Source organism: Taudactylus pleione, unplaced genomic scaffold (genome assembly GCF_031769625.1).
Source record: "Taudactylus pleione unplaced genomic scaffold, aTauple2 ptg000434l, whole genome shotgun sequence".
NCBI classification, from domain to species: Eukaryota; Metazoa; Chordata; class Amphibia; order Anura; family Myobatrachidae; genus Taudactylus; species Taudactylus pleione.
Genome location: NW_028284836.1, coordinates 3,608,625 through 3,636,356, shown reverse-complemented (window position 1 = coordinate 3,636,356; position 27,732 = coordinate 3,608,625). Strand labels below are relative to the sequence as shown.

The 27,732-nt window shown below is 47.2% G+C and overlaps 1 protein-coding gene across 1 annotated transcript in view; it reads right to left on the bottom strand.

Moving 5' to 3' along the window:
• Positions 1-27,732, bottom strand: part of ELP3 (elongator acetyltransferase complex subunit 3) — a 145,993-nt gene that overhangs the window by 35,654 nt on the left and 82,607 nt on the right. The window contains exons 9-11 of the mRNA XM_088447560.1: positions 17,985-18,111; positions 8,469-8,662; positions 803-893 (exon numbers count right to left, since the gene is read on the bottom strand). Coding sequence (XP_088303686.1) covers positions 803-893; positions 8,469-8,662; positions 17,985-18,111 — 412 coding nt within the window. The remainder of the gene's footprint in view (positions 1-802; positions 894-8,468; positions 8,663-17,984; positions 18,112-27,732) is intronic.

Here is a 27,732-nt window from a genome sequence, read left to right as displayed (position 1 = left end):
CACTGACAGGATGGTTAGGCACTAGAAAGGACGGTTAGGGTTAGGCACTGACAGGAGGGTTAAGCACTAGAAAGTTTGGTTAGGGTTAGGCACTGACAGGAGGGTTAGGCACTAGAAAGGATGGTTAGGGTTAGGCACTGACAGGAGGGTTAGGCACTAGAAAGGACGGTTAGGCACTAGAAAGGATGGTTAGGGTTAGGCACTGACAGGAGGGTTAGGCACTAGAAAGGACGGTTAGGCACTAGAAAGGATGGTTAGGGTTAGGCACCAGGTGGGAGGGTTAGGCACTGACAGGAGGGTTAGGCACTAGAAAGGACGGTTAGGGACCAAGGGGAGGGTTACGGTGAAGATTCTGGTTAGAAAAGACACACAAAAAAAAATCATGTGTCGACCATTTGTCTGTCTAACGTCTGGTGTCTATCAAGACATTGTCGACCTTTTTCATGTAGATCTATTATACACACCCACTTCTGCACCATAAGAGTGTCTGCTTGTAGCATCTCAGAACACTGCCAGCCAGAAGACAGGAACCGCTGGCACACGTTTGGTTTCCCTTGCTCAATTTGCACGTCTCACTTATTCTCTATTGGAAAAGTTACCCCCACCTCTGCAAGGTACAAGCTCAAACAGGGCACCTTGCTGTGTAATTTAATGCGCAAATACCATTTGTTGAATTTAGCAAATTGAATAATAAAACCGGAAAATGCAGCCTCCAACAATCTGCCACCCTCCATGTGAATTATCAATGACGGTAATGCAAAAACATTCCTTACCTCTATATTATAAATGGCCAACGTCTTACCTCTGTGCCTAGATCCTTCATCCTGGCTAGCGCCAGCTCCCGCAGGTTGCCATGTTCCACACCAGAGCTTACCAGGGGCATGGGAATGTCTCTGAAAGTGAGAAGGAGAATGATCTACTCATGCTGAAGACAATACTTCAATAATCACTCCTGGTAAATTATTATATGAGGCCTCAGCAGTATTATAGGTAAATTAACTATTGCAGGCTATAAACACAGAGCAAAAAAACACACAAGGAACAAAAGTTGCAAGAGGGTACGACAAAGCCACAATAGTCTTCTGGAGGTAACGTATTATCCACTGCTAGCACATGGATAAACAATGGCATATCTAAGGTTCCAACTTTGTGAATATCATTACATAGACACCATTACAGATTTCAAAGACTTAAACATGGAGACAAATATTAAAGTGGCAGCGAGCCTTGCACTTTCCAGAGGATTAGAGGCAGTCCTATTAGGAAAGAGAATGGGCACTTTGCCCGCCGCAGCCTCAGTCTCTCTCTGCAGCTGAACCACTCTCGGGGACACTTGTAGCGTAAGACACCACATTCGGTGGAGGCTTTGAACACCTGGGCGACACAAAAGGATCTGAGAGCCCTAATGGAGTGGAAAGAGCTACAGTCGGGACTAATTAGGCATCTATGTCATCTTATACAACTTGAACTTCAAAGGACATCTTACCAAGGGGATGTTGTAGGTGAGGAAGATAAATGAATGAATAAATATCGCTGTGAGTACATGACGAATGGTACATACAGAGAGGGGATGGTGTGAACGCAGAGAATTATTTCTGTGCTCTACAATAGTTCCAGGGACATTATTTAACTAAAACAGGTTTCAATTGAAGAGCATAATGCTGGGGTCAATCGTAAGGAAGACCTAAACCTCACCAAAGGAAAGAGAGAGGACGTGGTAAGCTCATCGCCCTGGGGTTAAGACGAAGCCTCTATCAATGGCCATGGTTAGAATGCAGGGGAAAGGGGCGGATGACCCTTCCTGCTTTTCCGGTCTACCATTTAACGTCTACAAGTGGCCAAAACACCTACAGGAACACGTTTTGTGGGCAAGGCCAACTTACTAGTGACATGGCGGGCTGAATATTGGTTCAGGCCACAAACCATCTTGTACCTCAGTGATGTCACTAACGAACTGATGGTTGAGCGCAGAAGATGGCTTCCTCCGCTGTGTACCACCACTTTAAGTTAAGAGGCCATGTCAGTCCTATTTAATGGGTGGTGTATTCCACATCACTAATATTCATGTATGACGCTCATAGGGGTGGAATTGGGGAGGTCAGATAGGTCACCCCAGTCATGTCAGGACATGTAGAAAGGGCAATGTAGTTGCGGTAAGAGCCTTTTACTGATACTCCTGTAAAACTGATGTAGAATTGTTGGTGGCCATAGCCATTAAGAGAAGTGGATTGGCCTGGGAGGGTCATGAGTGTGGAGCCTCCACCATGCTACAGTTGACATCTCAAAAGGATCTTCCCAGTCCAACATTTTACGGCTGAATGCCTTGTTCTACTTGGTACGTGTCACACAGGCACCCAATTAAAATGTGAAAGTGGCCCACGAGGTCATACACTATGGAGAGAAAACCGGTCTAAAAGGACTCAGGGGTCTATTTACTAAGCCTTGATGGAGATAAAAAGTACCAGCCAATCAGCTCCTAACTGCCATGTCACAGGCTGTGTTTGAAAATGATAGGAGCAGATTGTCTGGTACTTTACCTCCATTCACGGCTTAGTAAATAGACCCCTTAGTGCTCTCTGCATGCCCATGTCCAGCGTGCACAATGATATAGTAACCAATTGTCTCTGCTGTCTGCAAACATTTCATATAGGACTTTCTCTCTCTCTCATACTAGCAGTAGTGAGGTCAGAAATACATCTACATTGCAGCACTTGTTGAGGTGTAATCACAGTTTCTGGGTAATGTCAGGGTGGACACAAAGAGATGTATTACACGTGTTGGCTAAATTAAATCTTGTGCTCCGTCATTTTCCGGAACAGGAAATGTTTCTGGGTGTAAGCGAGCAGGGTCCTGAGAGTCACACATCCCATTCAGAAGAACATATTTTGTGCCCTAGGATACCGCATCGCAAAAGATGTAACGTATTATGTACAGACGAGCGCCTGGTATATTGCTACGGCGGGTCAGGTCACATAATTCATTTACTGCTACATGGTACAGGCACGGCAGGGAACATAGCGCACATTGCTAGACACTAAGACATTTATAAAATTAAAAAAAAGGAGTAAAAAATTAAATTTAAAAAAAAACCACGAACTCATAAAATAATGCGCGCTTGGGTCTAACATCGTGATGTGTTGTACAGAACACGCGAACAGTGACAAGGTCAGGTATCCATGGTATGATGGCATACAGACAAAGGAGGTGCCTCGCGCCTCTTAGGTGAGCGAGGCGCGTAGCTCTTCCTTTGTAGCAGGGCCAAGCTTTTCTTTTAGTAAATCTCAGTTTTATTCTCCTGATCTTATCTATAGAATTGTAAAGTTTAACATTCACTTCTTGCTAATCCTCCGATCAGATAAACCCCTGAATCGACATTCCAGCGCTGCGTCTATCCGTAATATACCGGTCTCCATCCGAGGCTCCCGCTCTGCTATAATAACAATGTGATTCGGGAAACACAATTTACACTTCAATGAGCGTTTCACCCTAATAATGAGGATAATGAACTCAATGGCATAATCATCTGCGGCAGGATTATTCCCTTGTACAATGCCTTTCTGTATAAAAGAGCTTCTAATAATTTAATTAGGATCAGCAGCTCTTCTGTACAGAACTATGTGTGTGTTATCTATATTAGAATAAATAACAAGGCTTATCCCAGTAATGATAAGGAAGACGTCAGCCAGCTATGCTATGAGCCCAACGCATTTCCTGCTGACCAGATCCTTGGCGTCACTCAGGCTTCCTCAGGAGCGACACCAGGGTTCTGCATCAGGACGAAACGCGTTGGGTTTATAACATAGCTTGCTGATGTCCTCTTAATCACAGCCTTGCTATTTTATACTTATTGTACCAGTGATTCCTATTTTTGGCCAATATGCATATGTTGAAAAAGGATTACGCTGTGTGTTTATTTGGGTTTTATTTTTAGTAAGTTGACATATATAGAAAATGTCCATCACATATGTATAACAAAATGAGATCTCAGAGCATAATACACAGCACAGTAGCAAGTACAAAAAAGTCAGAGACAAATATCGGCAATATGATGTTACATAACACAAATGTATACATTACAAAAAGCGACTGTAAGAACAGGGTGGGGGGACTTATCACCGTATAAGGCAAAAACGCATTAATGTAAAAGCAGCAACAGAGTAATGAAATCATATAGGTAATCATTGGGAACCACCAGGTGCTTTGTAATAGTTGGAGCCATCTGTTCCAAATTCTGTCAAACAGGCCCGTGTAGTTACTCTATCCTGCCTGGGGTGTCGCTCTCTGCTCTGGTGCTTCTAGCACACTCACGTTTATAGCTCAGCAGTTTGTTGCATCCGCCAAGGGTGCTAGAAGCACCAGAGCAGAGAGTGACACCCCCAGGCAGGATAGAGGAACTGCACGGGACTGTGTGACAGGTGCAGGGTGCTAGAATGAACACTAAGATACCTGTATTTTTCATGAGACCCTGTGGGACTGACAAGGGATTTCCAAACCATAATATCGGGACCTAAAGGTGCCAACCAGGATCTGGCTATAACCACCTTTGCCAGTGAGCAAAGATTAATAACTTATTATTGGGTAGTGTATTTATCAAGAGGAAATATCATGAGGGTTCACACCCTAGGGAGTGTGGTATATTTACAGTAATACACTTCTGCACTAGGAGGCGCCCTTGTGTGTTCCGTATTTCAGGTTATGTATTCGGTGTGATTTATACAAGGTCTGCAGCCAACCTGTAATGAGGAGATCACGAGACACTTTACATTTGGACAGTATATATATATATATATATATATATATATATATATACACACACATATATATTTTGTCATTAAACAAATGATGTTCTTTGATTGTATTAATGCAGATGATGTATGAGAGTTCATTATGGTTTAGCTAAATTTGTTGGTAAGAGTCAGCACTCCATACAGACATACTGTAAGGGGTAATTTAATTGTTCTGTGCGCGCCCGTTAATAATGGGTGCCCAACGGAGCAATTCAATTGTTGCTCCGATCGGCCGCGAGTGCCCAGATTTCTGCTTGCACCCTGTGGCGAACAGAAATCCACAAAGAGTCAGGTATTTGGGCACTAAACCCTGGCCGCTAAGACCCTGTGAATTTACGGCGTGACAAGCGAGATATATAATACAATCGCACCCGATTAGCAAAACAACTTGAATAGCTCTGTCGTGCGCCCTTTGCTGATCACCGCCCAAAAGTCATAATACGGTCCAAGGTCCATTAATGTACTGTACCTGCCTAGATGGCAGATAGGTAGGGTCCGCACACACAGGTAATGGGGAAAACGCAGTCACATTTATATAAACATGTCCACTCTGTACAAGAGTTCAATCATACATCCTTCCTACAGGCCATCAGGAACATGACAAAGAGCCCAAAGTGTGGACTTGGCCTCCAAACTCCACAGATCTGAAGCCGATCGAGCGCCCGTGGGATGTGCTGGAAAAACAAGCCCGAGCCACGGAGGACCCACCTCGCACCTCACAGGATCTGCTGCTACCGTCTTGGTGCCAGATACCGCAGAGCACCGTCACAGGCCTTGCGGAGTCCATGCCAACATGGTTCAGAGCTGTAACTATGGCATGAGGAGGACCTACACAATATTATGCAGGCAGGTGCTTTTAATGTTATGGGCGATAGGGTTTCTATGCATGACTCCGGCCACAGTTCCAGGTATACGGTCAGGTCCCTCACTCTTCCATTCTGTGAGGTAATACTGGCTTGTATAAAGTAACACTGGGAATGCGAATACCTTCTGCTATTAGTGAGCTCAGGCAGCACTTTACCTCATGGTTCCTCAGCTCCCCCTAACCCCACCCCACTAGGACACCTCTGGGTGCAATGGATGAAATAAAACAGTAAAATGGAAGTGATAACACCTAAGAAACAGTCATTTGTTTAAGTGTTTCCGTTACCGCGTCACCAGGACGTACTGGAACGCAAATTGCATAGTTTATGGTGCCCGTAAAGCATTAAGCAGCCACACTAAGGAATGGCCGCTGACAGACTCGCACACCGCACTATGGGAAAGGTGTCAGGGGGGGTCACCTCATGTAACAAAGATCTGCGGCCATTTGTCAGCGGCCAGAGAGCCGGTCACTCATCTTAGTCCAGCTGCGGAAGGCGGCGAGGAAAATAAATCCTGCTCAACTAACCGGTCACTTGTATTTCACATGGAAGCAAATCAGTCTTCAACATGGAGGCGAGAACAAGCTCTGGCGTAGGGACAGGGAAATGCAATGTACGGTCACACAGGGAACTCTCACAGCGTACAGACACGACCTCAGCGCCTGAGAGGTTACATCTATCATTTATTCACTTATACATGGGCATTAGGTCATACACAGCTAACGCTGTAATTAATAGTTCCTTAGCAGAAAGGGATCTGACATGGGTGATGCCAACCGGGGTCATGATTTATGCGTATCAAGGGGTATTCAATTTACATCCCTCCAGCTGCGGTTTCATGTGCAATCGGAGCGTCAGAACAGGTAACAAGACGGAGAAACGCTGCTCCGGGCTGTTCAATAATAACATTTTATATTTTTTTAGTGATTTTTTAGTGATTTCTGGCGCAGTAGATCAATGTGTCTGCCCAATCAGGTTAAGAAACAGTAAATAAGTCAACAGAAAGTGTAAGGGATCTTATATTAGCGGTGGCGAGGATCTATTCTAGCTCCGGGAGAATCTACCTCGCCGCTCGGCTTCGTTTATACACACAGAAGGAAATTTGACTTGTTTTCATGACGTTATTACACATCGGTGCTTTTGTTGTTGTTTTTTCTTTTATGCATTGACCACCATCGAGAATATCTATCAAGCTAATAGAATCGTTGCTTGGGGTGACGACCTGTGGTTCAAGTATAAATCACTGTTATTAGGCGTATACTTACATTATTTGTTAATGCTTGTATCAGTCCAGATTCCCGTACTCCATCATTCATTTTTCAGATTGTCTATATCTGTATCGCCTTTGATCCCTTACACCTTCTGTTTACTTATTTACTGCTCCGGGCCGCAATTTGGAACAGAGACAATAATCCCACCAATCAGAGGCTCAGGAGAGCCAGAATGACATGCACCAGGGAGCAATGATCACTATACGATCACTGAGAGGTCTATGGTCTTGTGCTCAGCACAACTCACAGTAACTGCAACCTGCAACCCTGGATACGACGACTGAACTTCTGACGTGGCGTTATTACCAGCTGGGCAAATCTAACGCCACCCTCCAGCTTCAGTGGTACCATCACCCCATTCACAGGCAATGCTCTATAGGACATTACAACCATCCCCGAGTTAGACGTTAAAGCAGCAATAAAAAGCCACAGATGGGGGGAAGAGAACAGAGAACGTCTTCCGGGATATTCACAGTTAAATGTAATAGGGGAGTAATGTACCCGTGTACGGCGGCCATTGTCCCCAGCGCTCAGTCTACTAAATGGATCTGTTTAATGGTTTAATGGTTACTACCTCTCTCAGAATCCAATAGTCTCTATTATTCAGCTTGTGATTTACAGCACGGTCATATGGTTACCGGTCACATCTTCGCTGTATGTGCCTGCGAAACGCGACAGTGCACCGCAGCATCTTCCCCCACGCCGCGCACAGGTGAAACGCCTCCCACATCTCCTATTTTCTATACACTCAGGGTAGCCAGCATTATATGTCCATAGTGATTTACTGCTACACCCTGACGGCCAGGTGCAGAATCAGCCATTCCCACAGGAGATGCCAAGAAATATGGTATAAACACTGGTATATAAGTGTGCATATATATATTGGGGAGAGGTCAGAGTCTAGACCACTTTTACATTGACTGTGTACGGCAACAGGATTTAATATAATAGGAAACGTCATCAACTTTGTTTTATTTTTCTGTTACAGACAATTAGAAAATAGTGACATCACCAGTGCATACTGTGTGATGTCACTGGTCTTTGTTAGACAGGTCTCTCTGTTGATGTCATCACTTCCTCTATCCCTCAGTTTGTGCTACATGTTTCCCAGTGAATTGCTCTAACCTGTGCATATACACTAATTAGGATCTTGTTGGTTACCATAGTGATTCACACTTGTAGACCACTAAAAAGCTCCCTCAGAGAGTCTCACAAGGGGCAGCCTTATCCAGTGTGCACTTGTGGCATCATGGTTTTGCCCGTCACTGCAATTTGCAGCATTTTACAGTGATGGATGGGGCAACAATGATGGCGTTCAAAGCAAATTGTGTAGATAGGGGCAGTCCCACTCTTTTGGGACTTCACAAAAGTCCCCCTGAAGTTCGGCACTCTCCCGGACGTTTGGGGAGAGTCGGCAAGCGAGCACTGATCCCATGCAGGGAATACTGCACATCATGACGTACATTGCCCACATTAAGGGCAGTAAATAGCACAATGTTACTATCAACATGAGACTTTGTTTTTTTTTCCTGTGTTTTAAAACTTACCTTTGTACCCGGTAAACTCTTGTCCATGGAGGAACAAGTGCCAGGATTCTCGCCACCAAGTCTACCAGGGTGCTTGGAGAATAACTTCGGTACCTGCCAGTTTTCCAGAGCTCATACAGTCCGGTTCCTCGGATGACGAGCGTCGGATAGAGCTTCATTCCATCTGGCCGGAAAGCCGGGTTTTCAAAAAACTCCTGCAGACGTAAAGCAGAATGCATCTTATTTCTGCAGCTGAACGTATCCTACAGGCATGTACGACAAGGGAAAGATCACATAACAAGTGAGGTTATACACTACATAAGATCACTCACTCCTGAGTGCTGGCCCCTTCCCCAGCCTGCTAGAATACACACATAAGTAATAGATAAATAATGCAGATCAGACGGAGCTGGAAGGGCTGGAATTATACAGACCATTGCTCCTTACCATGAACGTGTCTTCGATTCCGACCTAAACCCAGGAAGCTCCCGGAATGCAGCGTGCACAATACTGGGACTAGGCACAAATAGTATTAAATCGTATTTATGGGATGCAAAAGAAACATGGGTAAAGAACCCTAAATAAATAATTCTGTTACTTTGTGACTTGACACTTTAGGTCTTCTGAGTAACTGTGTTTTAGTCTGTGTTTCTTGGCTACGGACTTGTTCAGCTACTTCCGAAGAAGAGCAAATTTATGGCTCATTATCCGCCGTGGAACTAGAAGTCCCAGCAGTACAGGCCAGCTGCCGGTTTCATAAGCTTGATTTGCAGCAGGTACTTTCCGCAACCCGAAGTTTGTCAAGTACTTTGTAAGGCGCTGTGAACCCCTTGTGGCACCATATAAATAAAGGATAATATTATTAATGTGCACAATCCTCCGTACAGAACACAGATCAACCCATCAATTCCTATCTCCTGATGGGCTCGGAGGATAAACAGGCCATTTATTATTATTGCTGCTTGTGCTGTTAATGTGTCAGTCTAGTTTATAGCTTCACAGACATAAATCATACCGAAAAACGGGGGGGCAGATTTACCCATAGGGAGCCAGTGTCTCATTACAGAGTCCCTGGCCGGCGATTACAACGCTACACGTGGATTTTGTTATATAGCGGTATCCCAACACCAGCAGTAACGGTCACTGATCCACATTAATGTGATATGAACGTGCGCACTGCCTTCCCCAGCGCCGATACGTCTAAGGAGGACCGTCTCTATCTCACATCACTCTAAAGTAGGACCCGTTTACACAAGCCTAAAGTTTGATGGAGCTGAGTGAGGACCCAAGGAAGGAATACTAGCGCGTCATGTAGCCATTGTGAATGAGAACCTATAACTAGATCGGATACTGTACCTGTGACTTCAAAATAGACCCTCCGATGATATATATGATCCCCCCATACATCTGCGATGGATCACCGTAATGGAACGATCCTGCAACACGGCATCAGAGGGTCGGTGAGATCCAACATGTTGGATTTCACAGATCTGCCAATCACGATTAATAAATGATCGTGATCGGCACATCGGTGAAATTTAACATGTCAAATTTCACCAACCCTGCGACGGATCGCGGAACATCGATGGTGTTCCGATCCGATCACAACATCGCGCCGAACCGCCGCAGATTTATGTGGACCTTTACACGTGTGGCCACATTATAATAATGGGGAGTAATATCTAGTTGCTCCCCCTTTCTCCTCAGAATACCATGAATACACAACATTCCTGAGTGGAAAATTGGGACAAAATAGGCCACATCCCGGATCCACCCCAACCTATAACCCAATAGACCACATCCCGGATCCACCCCAACCTACAACCCAATAGGCCACATCCCGGATCCACCCCAACCTACAACCCAATAGGCCACATCCCGGATCCACCCCAACCTACAACCCAATAGGCCACATCTCGGATCTGGCAAGGAAACATCCCCTTTCCAGTAGCCCAAGTCACTTGTGGCCCCCCAAAAAATCAGGACTGTTCCAAGTGACAGGTACGATCAACGCACATATTTCAATGTATGAACTCAACAAGGGGGCAGAAAATGTAACAAATTAGCCAGCGGTGGATCTCTACTCCGGCCAGAACGTTCCAGCACACGGGATAGAGATCTGATAATGGTGATGACCAAATAACAGGACCAGTGAAACAATAATTCTGCGCCAAACTGCGTCCAGCCCGAGGCCACGGCTTTGTGATATCCATCTGTATAGTGTATGGTCACCTCTTTGCCCGGTACCGGAAAAACGTTTGTGCACCGGATCTTATCCTCAGTGATGTCATAAACCAAAGATCTGACCGGGATATATCTCTGGCTATTCAGCCAAAACCTCCAAACTATTGTACTGAAAGAGGATAAACACACCTGGCGGAAGACTTCTCGGGGAAATCAAAGGCATTATAGGGAAGACTATGCAAACAATGAGCTATTACCGAATCGACTTATTACCATAGAAGTAGTCACTGTCATAATCCGGGGGAAAAAAAAAATGAATAAAGCTACTTTTGCCAATAAATGTGTAGTGGCCACGCTGGGCGAGTGACCTGTATGAGAAGCCCAAGTGTATCTATTACTTGTCCTATCAGGAGCCCCCTACCATTACTGCAGCTGGGAGCCGGGGACTTGCGGAAAGCTCTCCTGCACTAGTAATGAGGGCGGGGGAGGGAGATTCACTAATGTACTGGTCTGGGGGTTCTGTAACTTTCACTCTCCCCAAATCATCAGAGAGGAGGGGACCCCCTTCTAAAGTCAGGACAGCAGGCGTCCATGGGATTAAATCCTACAGAAATGATAAGGCGGGTACACATTAGACAATACGTCACCCGATCCGGCAGACTGGCCCGATATATCGTCCACATCGGCAAATGAGTACCCACTATGGACAACCACGCGCTATCCCGCAGGTCATCCATCGGGGTCGTTCTGTCGGCCTGCATGTAGGGCGACATAACTACCCAACTGCCGGCACAGTGGATAGAGCCGATGCCAGACATATCGAGTGGTCGGGCACCAGATCGTGTAATGTGTACCGGCCTCTAGATATGTCTGCCCGTTGGGGTACGCACATCTGTAAGTGTGTGCCTAACTATAGATTTTATGAGGACAGTCTTCTTTTCTGCGCTGGTCTTCTCTGGTACCCCGTGTGACCCAATGTGCTTCCACCACACAATATAGCGCTGTTATCCTAAACACGGAACTAAGGCCCTCATTCAGAGCCGCTCGTTAGCGGCAGTACGCTCGTTCCGAGCGATGTTTGCACATCTGCGCATGCGTACGCTTTTTAGTACGCATGCGCGAACCAGTCAGTGCGGCCGAAAATCGTTTGTACGCTATATAGCGAGTGCCTGCTATTTTGAGTGACAGAATGAGGCGTATGTGGGTGGTAACAGGGGAAGGTGCTTGAAAATGGGGAGTGGAGATCCGAACGCAGGCGTGCTTAAAGGTCAAAACGGGCGTTTTATGGGTGTGTATATTTAAAACAGCAGCGTCAATGACCACGTCACTGGGTTATTTTAGAGCCAGAACTGCTCGCAAATTTGTGGTAGCAAACACCAACCACAAGAATAGCGAGCAGTTCATACGCTGGTCGATGTACTCGATTAATCTAATAAATAGCGGACATGACGTATGGTGCGAGCGGCCAGGGGGCGTTTTTAACAAATAAACGAGCGTATGTTTTGCTCGTTCGTTCAGACTTAGAGGTGTGAACAGACTGCAATGTGCGTACGGATCATTTGAATAGCCACCCCTTGTTTTTAAACGAACGACCGCAAATAGCGAACGGCTCTGAATGAGGGCCTAAGTGCCCCAGAGGTGATCCAGCAGTAGCACGAGTCATGCTATCGTCACGTTGGCGCCATAGATAAAAAAGCATCGACCATCTGCGCAAATATCGGCACTAGGGGGCTGAATCAGCATTGCACGCAAGTGCAATTGCTGTACGCAGATTCCTGATCATCGGGAATCTGCGCGTGCGCAGGACCCATTATGCGAGTGTGCAGAATGGGTCCTGCGTAGTCTCACGCAGTCCCTTCGATACCTCTGCCTGATTGGTAAGCAGAGGCATTTAAGGGGCTGCGCTGGGGCAGGGTCGGACGGCGCTCCCGGAAACAGGGGCGGGTCCACCCCGTTTACCGGGAGTGGCAAGGCCAGGGACTGCATCGTCTTAGTAAGCTGAGGCTTACTAAGCTGGCCGACAGCCCGGCGCGGTCGATGGTCGCGATGGGGATCCCAGGCTGCGACCCTCGGTGGCAGTGGTGGGATCACAAAGGCAGCAGGAGGAGTCATAAACCTCACGCCGCATTTGCATAACAGCAAGGCCGGAATTGCAACGCAGGCAGCATTGCAATTCCGATCGATGCTAAATAAGTCCCTATGTGCGATTCAGAACCAGCACCAGAGACATCGATATACACAGACGATAAAAGAAGAAAACATTGGACTGAAAAAGAAAGAAAGAAAACGTGGTGAGCGATAGCACAGAGAAAATAAGTCAGCCGGATGACAAAGGACAGATACTGTACATTCTCTCAGAACAATTTATAAAAATGATTAACTGTGGCAGATGGGAATGAGTGAGGGCTGTCAGTCCAGCGTTCCGCTCAGGTCACAGCAGAATGTCACAGTCTAGGAGTTTGCGGGACGCAGAACATTTCTACACTGCAGAGTGTGGGAGTACGTCAGCCAGCAGCGGACAAGCTGTTGAAGTGGTTATAATTCATTTCCCAGAACATATTCTACTTTATATCTTCTTGTGCTAACATTAAATATAATTCTGACAGTAGCTTTGTCTGATGAGTGTGATTACCTTTCAAAGGCATCAGTGAGTGTGAGCACTAGAAGCTGAGCACAATAAAATAGACCCCTGAGAATTCTATGAATGTAGAGAAATTATTCACACTCTGTAACTGCGGATCTAATGCTCTAACACAGCCTCACTACTTTGGAGCATTAGAAAAGTTGGATTTTATTTTCTTTCTGGCCATTCTTAGCATTGAAAAAAAAAAAATAGGTTGGTATCGGACTTATAGTACTTACAGACAGAAGATTTAAAAGCATCATTAATTAATTGTTAGGAGTTACATAGCCCTAGGCTGGTTTTGTCCTGTCGGGAGCGCCAAGCGGTTTGGATAGTATATAGGTTCCTCATCCCTCCAAATGGCATGATAGGACCCAGGCACGTTTTAGGATTGGAGGAGGTGTGGGCTTCCCTGCCCCCTGTATTCTGATGATGGGAGGCAGGATTGTGCCTCCCTGCCTCCTGTATTCTAATGATGGGAGACATGATTGTGCCTCCCTGCCTCCTGTATTCTAATGATGGGAGGCAGGATTGTGCCTCCCTGCCTCCTGTATTCTAATGTGCCTCCTGTGCGCTGACGACGGGAGAGACCGGACAACCATACTGCACCCATCCCTTAGGAAGTTATTTTAACTTTGTAAACTGAACCTGACACCGATCCCTGTCTATTCTCAAAAGCCATTTCCATCACAAAGCTGTAACAGTTTTGGATCTGGATAATCTTGAAAGCGCATGGGGCTTCCGTAACTTGTAGTTGTAGCCAGCATTGGCATTGAGGCCTAGGTTAGTAGCGGGGGAAAAAAAAACAAAATTGAAGGACAGTGGTGCCAATATAGAAGGGTTGATCACACAGCATGGGGCTTCCTCGCTATAGTGCCCAACAATGCCACTGGGACGGCAGCTACGTCCTGCCAACAAGAAAACAGAAAAACAACTACTACGCTGCCATAAAGCCCGTCATTCCCATTACAATGAATGCGCGCTTGGTTGTTTTTCTCAAAGACCGACATTTGGCAAATCTGATGGTTAATATACTTACAATGGGGAAGAAACAGGGCGGTGGTTTTGGTATTTAAGTGCGGTTCCATGGCGGTTTTCACCTGAATAATTTTCGACAGGATACAAAACTGCTGGGAAAAAACTCTGAAATTCTGGCGGTCTTGCAAACCCACCGCTTCATCTGTTTCCCTGGAGATCTTCGGTGGACTGCGCTGAGTGGAGTGATACGGGACGCGGTACTGTATTTGATGAATTAATCATCTGAAGGAAGTCAAATTAATATACCACGGTCTCACAGCGTTGGGCTAATGGGTTCCATTCCGACCAGGGTCCCTGTGCTTGTTGTAGGGTTCCTCCGGGCGACTCCCCATAGTACAAAGACTGGTAGGATAAAGGACTACTGACTAAACATCCCCTAGCGTGCGAGCCTGATGTGAATGATTATTCTCTGTGCAGAATATAGCTGCGCTATGTCAGTAACATAGTAATAATAATAAATTATATATTTTAGATCATAAAGAGATTTACCGGACATGACTGTACGTTACATAACACAGTAACATTAATATATGCAACAATCCTCAACATACATACACACCGTAATGACTACTGTAGTGCAATATGCCTACGCTTTAATAAACAGCATATAACATACACAGCAGCATTGCACATACGGGCTGCACTAAGGGGACGCCAGAGAAAGGCAGGACAATGCTCTGAGCGGGGACAGATACAGCAGCAGTAAAGCAAGGTCACCGTTGGACCTAATGGCAGGGCTGGGACATTGCTGACTGTGCTGGGTAATGATGAGATAACAGCGGTGACGAGAAGAGCACTTCCATCTGGAAGTTCCCTCCTGTAAACAGCATCCCCGTATTGACTTCTGTTTCCTGGGCACCATTCTGCAGCTGTCACGGAAAGGGTGATTAATGAGCGCCCACCCTTCAGGCAGGTCACCCCCCGTCTTGCAGTGCTGCGGAACGGAGGAAGAGTTTATCGCGTTCTGGGGAATGAGGTGTCAGGTCCGGCGAGAGACCCATTAATCGTGTCTCGGCCAGTCTGGGATTTATTTAAACTATTACTTTAATTATCTTATCTGTGGCACCACGAGCGCTCACAGCCATTCACCGTATAATTCCCATTTACTGGGGGGAGGGATCGGGGGGCTGCTGACTCACCGGGATTACAGGAAGAAAACACAGCGACGCGGACGACGCCGGAAGAGCCATAAACACTGTCTATAACACGTTCCGAGCGCAAGCAAAGGGAAAGAGACACTTGCTGCTCCGTAATCTAACCGGGCAGCCACACTGAGCAGCTACGCAGAGGCGAAGGGCAAAATATAGGGAACACTGCCCCACAGACAAATATCAAAGTTGTAATGTGTTGTGTGATACTAATTGCAAAATCGCTAATTAACAGGTATATTTCCGGCACGCACTTAGTAGAATGTAATCCGCTGCCCTTCTTTCTCCTACCGTAACGCTTTTCTTGCCCAAGCGACCAATCACCTGGCAGCATTCGACAACCGGCAGCCTGCCCCCCACCATATGTGGCAGCACTGAGAGTAGCCATGTGCCAGTGTCTAATGATAAGGGCACAGATTACACTGTACATTCTACATAAACCTGTGAAGCATGAAAGCTGGTATTCCCTGGCATCACCACCTGAGGGCGCACTCCTGCAGCCAGGATCCCTAAGACGGGCAAATCACCTCCCACTGCGCATTATGAAGGCGACAGATAGTCGTCAGGGAGTTTTTATGCAACTTTGGATGCAAGTGCAAAAATGTCCGTTACCAGGCGTATCTATTGCACCTAGGATAGGGCAGGTGCAAGAACGCATGGATGATGAGAATGACTGGCAGCAAACCATTCATAGGGCAAGCGTGCACATTGTTTTCCCAGCACGCAGATATGGAGCAAGTATGTGATGTGTTTAAACACTGCAATCTCCCTGTATCAGTGTTGCAGGAGACTCACGTCATGCCCCAACTAATACAACACAAATCTCCTGCTATATTCTGTGCTGCTGGGGACCCTTCTCCTTTCACTATATAACTCTGTCTATGGCTTCCTGCTGCCTCCACCCCCCTCCTCACATCATGTCACTGCCCCTGTCACATGCAGCCCTGTCCTCACTAACACATCACTCATCTCCTAATATACTCTGTGCTGCTGGGGACCCTGCTCCTCCCACTATATAACTCTCAGCCTGTGGCTTCCTGCTGCCTCCATTCCCCTCCCCACATCATGTCACTGCCCCTGTCACATGCAGCTCTGTCCTCACTAACACATCACTCATCTCCTGATATACTCTGTGCTGCTGGGGACCCTGCTCCTCCCACTATATAACTCTCAGCCTGTGGCTTCCTGCTGTCTCCATTCCCCTCCTCACGTCCTGTCACTGCCCCTGTCACATGCAGCCCTGTCCTCGCTGACACATCACTCATCTCCTGATATACTCTGTGCTGCTGGGGACCCTGCTCCTCCCACTATATAACTCTCAGTCTGTGGCTCCTGCTGCCTCCATTCCCCTCCTCACATCATGTCACTGCCCCTGTCACATGCAGCCCTGTCCTCACTCATCTCCTGATATACTCTGTGCTGCTGGGGACCCTGTAACATAATTGCACCAGTGGACAGGTCACTGCCTCCCACAACATACACACACTCATGCCCTGACATACTCTGTTCTGCTGTAAACACTAATAATCTGGCTGGCAAAAGGCACTGACTAGGAGCACACTGATGAAGAAAGAGAACAAAAAGGTGATCAGACCCCAGTTTAGATTCAAACTATTGTACTGCTGATTAATGTGAGTCCCTGCTGCTGATTAATGTGAGTCCTCGCTGCTGATTAATGTGAGTCCTCGCTGCTGATTAATGTGAGTCCCTGCTGCTGATTAATGTGAGTCCCTGCTGCTGATTAATGTGAGTCCTTACTGCTGATTAATGTGAGTCCCTGCTGCTGATTAATGTGAGTCCTCGCTGCTGATTAATGTGAGTCCTCGCTGCTGATTAATGTGAGTCCTCGCTGCTGATTAATGTGAGTCCTCGCTGCTGATTAATGTGAGTCCTCGCTGCTGATTAATGTGAGTCCTTACTGCTGATTAATGTGAGTCCCTGCTGCTGATTAATGTGAGTCCTCGCTGCTGATTAATGTGAGTCCTCGCTGCTGATTAATGTGAGTCCTCGCTGCTGATTAATGTGAGTCCTCGCTGCTGATTAATGTGAGTCCTCGCTGCTGATTAATGTGAGTCCTCGCTGCTGATTAATGTGAGTCCTCGCTGCTGATTAATGTGAGTCCTCGCTGCTGATTAATGTGAGTCCTCGCTGCTGATTAATGTGAGTCCTCGCTCCTGGTTGGCAGATGATCACCACAGGATACAATTATTGGGAGAAATCACCCCAATTCACCAGTGCTGGTGCTAACTGTGGACATTTGGGAGCGTTCCAGAAAATCGGTCACGGAATAGGACTGGAAAGAGGGCGACGCCGCACAGCCTAGCTCAGTACAATGCGCAGCGTGCGGGTGCAGCGACTTGGTATATGGTATGTGTAATGAGTACAGAGATAAAACAAATGCATGGACAGTGTACTCTGGGGTACATGCTCTGCTGTCTTAGATAGTCACATATATAACATTCCCATCCAATAGATGCGCGTATATGATGAATGGTAATAGTTGCAGCACACAAAGGAGATCCACATTCATCTGTGGTTACTTACTATGAACTGCTCGATATCTCGCTCCAGGCCCACGTTGGGTAGATCCGGCATCATGTGAGACACCACCTTGAACCCGGCATCCTTGGCCATGTGGAAGGACTCGCACACCGCTTTCACCGTGTGGCCCCTGGAAGAGAGAGAGGGCGCAATGAGAGGGGGAACTGCCGGCATGGGAAAGGCATGGGTGTAATTATAGGCAATACGCGGCACTGTGCCCCCGCAGGGAACAACGCTCAGCAGCGGCACGGGTGTAATTATAGGCAATACCTGGCACTGTGCCCCCCGCAAGGGACAACGCTCAGCAGCGGCATGGGTGTAATTATAGGCAATACTCAGCACTGTGCCCCCGAAAGGGACAACGCTCTGCAGCGGCATGGGAGTAATTATAGGCAATACCCGGCACTGTGCCCCCTCAAGGGACAACGCTCAGCAGTGGCACGGGTGTAATTATAGGCAATACTCAGCACTGTGCCTCCGCAAGGGACAACGCTCTGCAGTGGCACGGGTGTAATTATAGGCAATACCTGGCACTGTGCCCCCCACAAGGGACAACGCTCAGCAGCGGCATGGGTGTAATTATAGGCAATACTCAGCACTGTGCCCCCGAAAGGGACAACGCTCAGCAGTGGCACGGGTGTAATTATAGGCAATACTCAGCACTGTGCCTCCGCAAGGGACAACGCTCTGCAGTGGCACGGGTGTAATTATAGGCAATACCTGGCACTGTGCCCCCCACAAGGGACAACGCTCAGCAGCGGCATGGGTGTAATTATAGGCAATACTCAGCACTGTGCCCCCGAAAGGGACAACGCTCTGCAGCGGCATGGGTGTAATTATAGGCAATACTCAGCACTGTGCTCCGCAAGGGACAACGCTCAGCAGTGGCACGGGTTTAATCAGCACTGTGCCCCCGCAAGGGACAACGCTCAGCAGCGGCATGGATGTAATTATAGGCAATACCCGGCACTGTGCCCCCTCAAGGGACAACGCTCAGCAGTGGCACGGGTGTAATTATAGGCAATACTCAGCACTGTGCCTCCGCAAGGGACAACGCTCTGCAGTGGCACGGGTGTAATTATAGGCAATACCTGGCACTGTGCCCCCGCAAGGGACAACGCTCTGCAGTGGCACGGTTGTAATTATAGGCAATACCTGGCACTGTGCCCCCGCAAGGGACAACGCTCTGCAGTGGCACGGGTGTAATTATAGGCAATACGCGGCACTGTGCCCCCGCAGGGGACAATGCTCAGCAGCGACACGGGTGTAATTATAGGCAATACACGGCACTGTGCCCCCGCAAGGGACAACGCTCTCCAGTGGCACGGGTGTAATTATAGGCAATACTCAGCACAGTGCTCCGCAAGGGACAACGCTCAGCAGCGGCACGGGTGTAATTATAGGCAATACCCGGCACTGTGCCCCCGCAAGGGACAACGCTCAGCAGCGGCCCAGGTGCTGGAGGCACTTAGTCACTGATAGATCACTGCTGCTTATAGATACTGGCTCCCTAATAACTGGATCCCAAAAAATTTCAAATCAGATAAATTCCCCGGATCACACCCGTAATGTCCTCCGCATACGCTTGTGGTGACAGTGGCGCCGTCTTTTGGAAGCGATCTGCTCTACTTTCTTACATGGCATCCAATGATGAAACGTGTTGGGTATGCCCTGCCACTGCCATGTTCCCATTGCCCTGGTGTAAGGTTACAGTAGGGAACGCCTTCCTATGCCGGTGTTACTAACGTACTTTATACAATGTATTTCAGAATCACATCCTTTAGAATCCCTTCATTTACGTGGCCAGCGACAGAAGTCAGACTCACGGGTCTATAACTTCCTAGTACTGATTTAGTTACAACGAAGCCCCCCACCCCCCCACATCTGCTGACCACGTTCCTGTGGCCCTGAACCACCTATGAGGGAGACAAGACAGTGATCCATCAACTACTGCTCTCAATTCCTTTAGCACAGATGGGTGGTCACCAGGTCCTTATGTGTCTTAGAGACCTATTTATCAATTATTATTTGCGGGATAACCTGTTAGAGGGGGGGGTGGCACCCGCAAATAATAAATATCCCCCGAATTAATCTAATACAAGCTCCCACCAATAGTAGATTATAGACTACAGCTACACTCTACAAAAAGTACTGGGAGCGGGATCCATAGGATCCCCCCCCCCCGGCACTCACCACTAGCACATGTGCAGTCAGGGAGGGGTTTCCTCTTGAAGCTCCTGTCCCTGCTTATGTGTAATGATACCTGCCGGGGGTATTGAAATTCTTATTGCCACATATAGGACCCGATAATTAGTAAATATGCCCCTTAATCTTGCTTACATGTAACTGTTGCTCCCTCTGTGACTGTTATACCAGTAACATAGAGTATTGCTAAACATCCTAATGCCGGGTATTTTATTTTCATTTGTGAAAGAAAGAAAAATCAGTGTTATCAAACTAGTATAGATGAAAGTGCTGCCGCTATGTAAATAGAGGGTAATAAATAAAATAATACATACTGTACTGTACTGTACCAGTTTTAATCAGTTCTTTAAGTGATAGTGAAGAATTAAGTTAATGATAGCGAATGTAAGGCTCCTTGGATTTATAACGCCATTAGCACCCTATAAGTAATGTAACCTTACAGCGTGACTGCTACATAGGCAATGGCCGCACACCCTGCAATGGCCGCACACCCATCAGTCCCTTTTCCCTTTCGGGTCACCTCAGTCCCTTTTTCCTCTGGGCCACCTCAGTCCCTTTTTCCTCCGGGCCACCTCAGTCCCTTTTCCTCTGGGGCCCTAAGTCCCTTTTCCTTCCGGGCCACCTCAGTCCCTTTTCCTTCCGGGCCACCTCAGTCCCTTTTCCTTCCGGGCCACCTCAGTCCCTTTTCCTTCCGGGCCACCTCAGTCCCTTTTCCTTCCGGGCCACCTCAGTCCCTTTTCCTTCCAGGCCACCTCAGTCCCTTTTCCTTCCGGGCCACCTCAGTCCCTTTTCCTTCCGGGCCACCTCAGTCCCTTTTCCTTCCGGGCCACCTCAGTCCCTTTTCCTTCCGGGCCACCTCAGTCCCTTTTCCTTCCGGGCCACCTCAGTCCCTTTTCCTTCCGGGCCACCTCAGTCCCTTTTCCTCCGGGTCACCGCAGTCCCTTTGCCTCCGGGCCACCGCAGTCCCTTTGTCTCCGGGCCACCTCAGTCCCTTTGTCTCCGGGCCCCTAAGTCACTTTTCCTCCGGACGCCTCAGGCCCTTTCTCTCCTGCTCCTCAATTTTCTCACCCCTGTGTTTTTCTACCAGTCACCAGAAGACCATCTTCGACCAAGTGCGTCATCTGTCCTAACTTGCAACTCATGCACCTGCCCAGCAGGTGACCGGTGACAGCAGGAAACGTCAGAAGTTGAGGTTGGCAGGACCAACTGTGCACGTACGGTCTGGCATGCATCCACTGCCATGACCTAACCTTTTATCAGCGGTCATCTTTATTATATAGAATAGGGGCCCAGCATTCCCCACATTAACACTGGTAGTGAAAGGGTTCATCTGAGATACCGCTGAGTGCAATGGCACGGCCATCAGCACATTGCCGATTCTGTCAGCCCTCTTTTCCCCATCAATAACTGCATTCACCCGTCGCTAATGATCATTATGCGTACTAAACAAATGAGCTTTCCGTCTGATCGGCCATAGAGTGTGGGCGAGAGGCCCCTATGTACAGTGATGCATTAGGAGGGTTCCCGGTGTCACTAATATTAATGCAGAGTGTGCAAAGTCAATATAAGCCGCAGATGTGTTTAACATTTTGTGGGCTGAACCAATAGCCACGTGAATGCAGGCCATCAATTCGCAAACAACAAGCAACATCGCCGAGGCACAAGGCACTTCATGCCTCAAAGCTGTCAACACATCCTAATGAGGCTGAAAGAAGTGGCTGCTACACTGGGTGTAGATGACGGAGACAGATTGTACCCTGGGGGGAGTTTGCACCAGTTAATGCCTCTTGCAGTGCCCAGTATTGACCATTGCACCTTATTATCCCTGCATTTATAGAATGGCCTATTGTGCAGGAGCACATTCCCTGCTTTCATATAAAAGAATTGTGAAAGCATGACTGCACGGCGCTAATGAGGCCAATTACATTTACCATGACTTGGAAAAAAAAATAAATGAAGTGAAACTCTGGGGGTGGGGTAAATAAGACAATAAATACAAATATGAAAATGACAAAACGATGGGATACTGATTACTTCAGCCGATAGACATTACAGCCCCGTACTGCTCAGCTATTATCCGCGGAGCAACAAACCAAAGGCTCTTAACAGTAATGGCGCCACCTCCCCGCAAGTCAATTACTTACAGCAATTACTCCTGATTGTTTTTGATGTTTAAATGTGAAGGAAAAGAATCTTCTGGTGCGCTGAACAATTGGTTATCGCCACAGCATCTGCTGCTGCTCGCTTTACTGCGCCTGCATCTGGCGTATGATAACGGACATGGGTACAGGCTGTATGGGTGGGGGGGGGGGGCACCCATGATCTCTGAGAGAGTGACACACAGGATGCAGAGTCCCATGTATAGATGATCACGCTAGTCCCAAGTTCTCAGTATTTACCCATCTACATCTGTAGACCCAGGGCAGTCTCTCCTGGATTTCCACGCCATTTACAACGCTTGAAGGACATGGCTGCACCAGCACCATGGCGGTGCCGCACGTAGCGCAATTCGGCAACAATGGCGCCAGCAGAGGGGATCTGGAATGGTTTTAAAACGAAGAGATCTTTGTGAGGTGCCCATTTCCCATAGCGGAAGAATCATTTTTTTTTTAATGTCTGCTGGGCAGCGTTACTGGCTATTAAAATGGCGGAAGAGCGCGCATTCTATTGTCATTACAAAGTCACAGCCGTGTACTCCAATCGTGCGTCTGATTCACTCCCAGTAATCCACGCCCATGATGCCACAGTCTACATCATGGAATCTAGTGATGCAGAAATAATCAGAATGGTATTATAATCGATTCATTGTACTCCTCGGTGAAGATGAGGCCTATTTATCATTTATAAATCACTATAGACATTTTTGTTGCAGAAACATTCTGCTTATAATAAAGGAAAATAGATAAAAACACTTCATAAATCACAATCCAGAAATAAACAATTACCCTAACGAGTTAGGGAAACAGAAGGATAAATAAGTGAAGGTAGAACAGACACATACCAAAATTGTTATGCACTGGGATCTCTTGACCACCGGGCCTTGAAGACTTCCGGAAATCAAATCAAGGGGATGTGAAAAATGTGCATACGAGTCCTTTCCTGGTATTGTTCTTTCTCCTGTCAGCACCTCCTTACCCAACGCGTTTCGCCCTCCTAAACAGGTCTTTGTCAAGGCAACAATGGTTTACGTTACCCGCTTAGTAAAGAGCCAATGAGTGCCAATGCTGATGACAGCACAGGGGGCATTTCATGTACAGGTGGAGGAACCACAGGGTATCACTATATTGATACATAACATATAACCTGAGCTCTGTGGGTGTTACCCACAAATGGTCAGGATTTGTTTCGGACTAGAAGGATTCTGGGACTCATTAATCTTTACTTAACTAGCATCAACATAATACGCAGCGGTTCAAAGAGAAAATGTAATCATTCCCATCAGTCCCTGGCCTAGCGGAGCTTACAATCTAATTTCCAAACATACACATTAGGGTCAATTTAACCGTAAAAATAACATACCAGAAGGGAATCAGGATAACGCTTCCAGCGTGACAATAACTTTTAATAATGTTTATAGCAGAACTCCAACCAGATGTGTTTTTTTTCTCCTAGGTCCTAGTGCGAGTCTTTATGGAACGTGAGACTGAACTTGCTGTGGATAAAACTGCCCCACACCACTCCCCGCCCTATGCTCGGTCTGTACAAGCTGATAGGCTGGCGCAATTTGTATTCACATGAGTGAAGATGTTCTAGTTGTTTGCCAGGAATAATATAGTAATAGGAAACTCCTGGTCACGAACTACAACAACCGGCACAACGTATGGGGTCCAACATCAGCTGTCCAATGTGGTCTCTTCTAGGGACAGAGCCGCACATCAGGAAGGCTGCAGTTCCAAATTGAGGCAGTTTTTTAAACATTGCAGCTGCGGGCTGGCAGAGTATTAGGCTCACTACCTAGTTAAAGCACCTTAGTATGTATGACCTCAGTCAAAATTCCCATGTATAACCCAGCTGGTCTTTGACTTCTTTCGGTTATATCCCAGTGGCACCTCCGTGATCTCCCCATGTGCCAGTCCTTGGCTTGCTTATCTGACATTCCATCATTATATCCCAGTGGCACCTCCGTCATTCTCCATGTACCAGACCTTGGCTTGCTTACCTGACATTCCATCACTATAACCCAGTGGCACCTCCGTGATCTCTCCATGTACCTGTCCTTGGCTTGCTTATCTGACATTCCATCATTATAACCCAGTGGCACATCTGTGATCTCTCCATGTACCAAACCTTGGCTTGCTTACCTGAAATTCCATAATTATATCCCAGTGGCACCTCCGTGATCTCTCCATGTACCAAACCTTGGCTTGCTTACCTGACATTCCATCATTATAACCCAGTGGCACCTCCATGATCTCTCCATGTACCAGACCTTGGCTTGCTTATCTGACATCCCATCATTATATCCCAGTGGCACCTCCGTGATCTCTCCATGTACCAAACCTTGGCTTGCTTATCTGACATTCCATAATTATATCCCAGTGACACCTCAGTGATCTCTCCATGTGCCTGTCCTTGGCTTGCTTATCTGACATCCCATCATTATAACCCAGTGGCACCTCTGTGAACTCTCCATGTACCAGTCCTTGGCTTGCTTATCTGACATCCCATCGTTATATCCCAGTGACACCTCCGTGATCTCTCCATGTACCAGTCCTTGGCTTGCTTACCTGAAATTCCATAATTATATCCCAGTGGCACCTCCGTGATCTCTCCATGTACCAAACCTTGGCTTGCTTACCTGACATTCCATCATTATATCCCAGTGGCACCTCCGTGATTCTCCATGTACCAGTCCTTGGTTTGCTTACCTGACATTCCATCACTATAACCCAGTGGCACCTCCATGATCTCTCCATGTACCAGACCTTGGCTTGCAATTGGCAGTGAAAATTTTGGCACTCTTATCCAAACGTACAAACTTCTGGGAAATTATGTTTTCAAAAGTCTGCGGACATGAATGGGAGTGGTTTATTTGAAAATGGTGATCTATCCCCCCCCCCCCAAAATATGGCATGCTTAGATTACAGTTAGAGAGTGGTAGACAATGGTGACTTGTGCTGCCCACCATAATCGAGCTTTATTCTTACGTAAAGTTCAAACTCTTGTCATTCAGCATGAAATCTGCAATCATAACACAGGTGTTCTCGCCAGAATACATCGGCACTATAATTATCAGCCGACAACGAAGCGTCGTTCTTTCTCCTCTTTTATAACGTTAAGGGGCTCTTGACATTTAACAGAAGTGTAACCAATCCGCAGGGAGGTGGGAGTGCCCCATCTATTAGTGAGACAGGCTGAATTTCTTTCTTTATTTTTTTGGGCCAACTGGGTAATCATGTTATTATGAATAGCTTTCTCTATGGAGAAGGGTCAGTAATGATCCCACTCCGTGGATACACGATAGAGATAACTCAGCGTTAGGCGGATTCATGCACTTTGTGCGGGCTGAGTAAGTGGTACTTATCATGCACTCAGCCTAAACTTTATTTTTTTCTTTTCTTTTTTTTTTAAACAAAAAGAGAGGACACTTGATGGTTTCGGAAGCATTCCTGTATAATTGGGGGGAAGAAACGGTTAGCATTGCTGCCAGCGGATCCTTAGACTGAAATGGCATTGATGCGGCCTGCTAAAAACTTTATACTGCGGAAGATCTGTTCTTCTCGGAGGCCATATTTCTCTATCCACCTGCTAGACCGTGTGATCAGGCTCCTCCATTCTCCTTACATGGAATGCCCCTGGCAGTAAAGAGGGGCCTCCGGGACAAAAAGGTAAAGCAGCGAATGTATGTTAAGTTGATCAGGGTGTTTTTTTTACAGTGCGTCTGCCACCAAACACAAGTGGGGCTCATTTACAATGTCCGATGTGAAGATTCAGCTGTGGTTAGGTGTCTACAGAGAAGTGGTCGCTGGCTGGTGGGTGGAGTCAGAATGGAGAGGGGGCATCTCCATGTAAGTAGTGTGAGGGTGCCAGGGTAAGGTTTAGCTCATTTTGCCCTGATAGCCGACTGGTCTTCATGTGGGTCAGTGTAATACACCGCCCCTGCCGATCTCATACTTCCACGTAGCTTGTACAAGTCACCAATGCAAACAGTGGGTAAGAGATGCACCCTGCTATTATAATATAATTATATATATATATTATACATACACATATATACACAAACGCAAAGCACAAAGTAAACCACAAACCAGCAATGTAACACACCGTTTGTACGTGAAGTAATGTCCACCTGGCATTAACCCTATTTTCAAGCTCCTGACAACCCCATCTTGTCGCACTTCTGAAGACAGATACCTTACCACCAACCGGCCAGCCAAAGTCCATTGTGTCTAGTGACTGAAAGGCGGGGACTCGCCAACATAGAATACCTGCCCCCAACACAACATGCTCTGGTGAGTCCATCCAGCAGTCCCACCTCCGCCATCCCTCGGTCACCTGCCCAAGCGATTCGCACTGCGGTATTCATTAACTGCTATATAGTGACCTAGTTAGGGTGGACGACGCGTCTGAGTCCGCAAGCTCCAGCAAATCCTAGTTTCCCACCCACACAGACAGCACGTGACTGCTGACTGGGAGAACCACCATAAGTGGACTGCGATGCATCCTGTCGTCCTGTCAGTGACATCGCTGGACCTTGCTTCTGCCGTCTGCTCCTTTCGGTCTTCTGGTCAATGGATTCTCTTCAGCGTGGGCGATTCAGCACATATTCATCAACATTTTGTGGGCAGTGTTGGTTGCGGTCACCTGACCATTTGTGAAGGTAGTTTCAGCAGTAACTGATCTACACCAGACCATATATATCAGCCACAGTGACAGTCTTCTTCTGTTCGTCGGATGCATACATCTGCCTGAGCAGGTGGGGGCAATGGAGGGGCTGGTAACTGGATGGACACCATCTTACTACATGAGACAGGCCCTGACTGCAGCACTCCTCTCTCTCACCTCCTCTGACATCATGTGACCGCTAGGCAGTGGCATAACATTGCAGTCGTATGCTAACTATCTGAGACACTTGTAAGATTACAGGTGTAGGCGACACCACTGCTACCATCAAACGTGAAGCTATGTTTCGCTGTTTTTGCCCCGCCAGCTGGTCTTTCTGTAGATCAGTCTTATGTGTCACCCCTGGACTTCAGTGGAGCCTCAACAGGAGTCAAATAATCACCAAGGCATATAGTAGGTGAAAGACACAGCCTTTTATTATATATAAACATGCACATCGCACAAATGTGACAATACCAAGGGACTCACTCACATACTGCAAATTACACCCTTTTATTCCCTGGCGTGTTGGATGAATGGTTGTGGCTGCTGAGCCAGGCTCTTCACTTCCCTATCCACATGGCAGCAACCGAGATCCCTCCTGCTTCTGACAGGCCCACGATAAAACCCTGTGCACAGGGGCTCCAATGTCCCCACACAGACACAATCCTGGAGCAGTTCAGCAGTAGCAGTTACCCAAAGCCAGCACTGTCCTCCTCTTTTT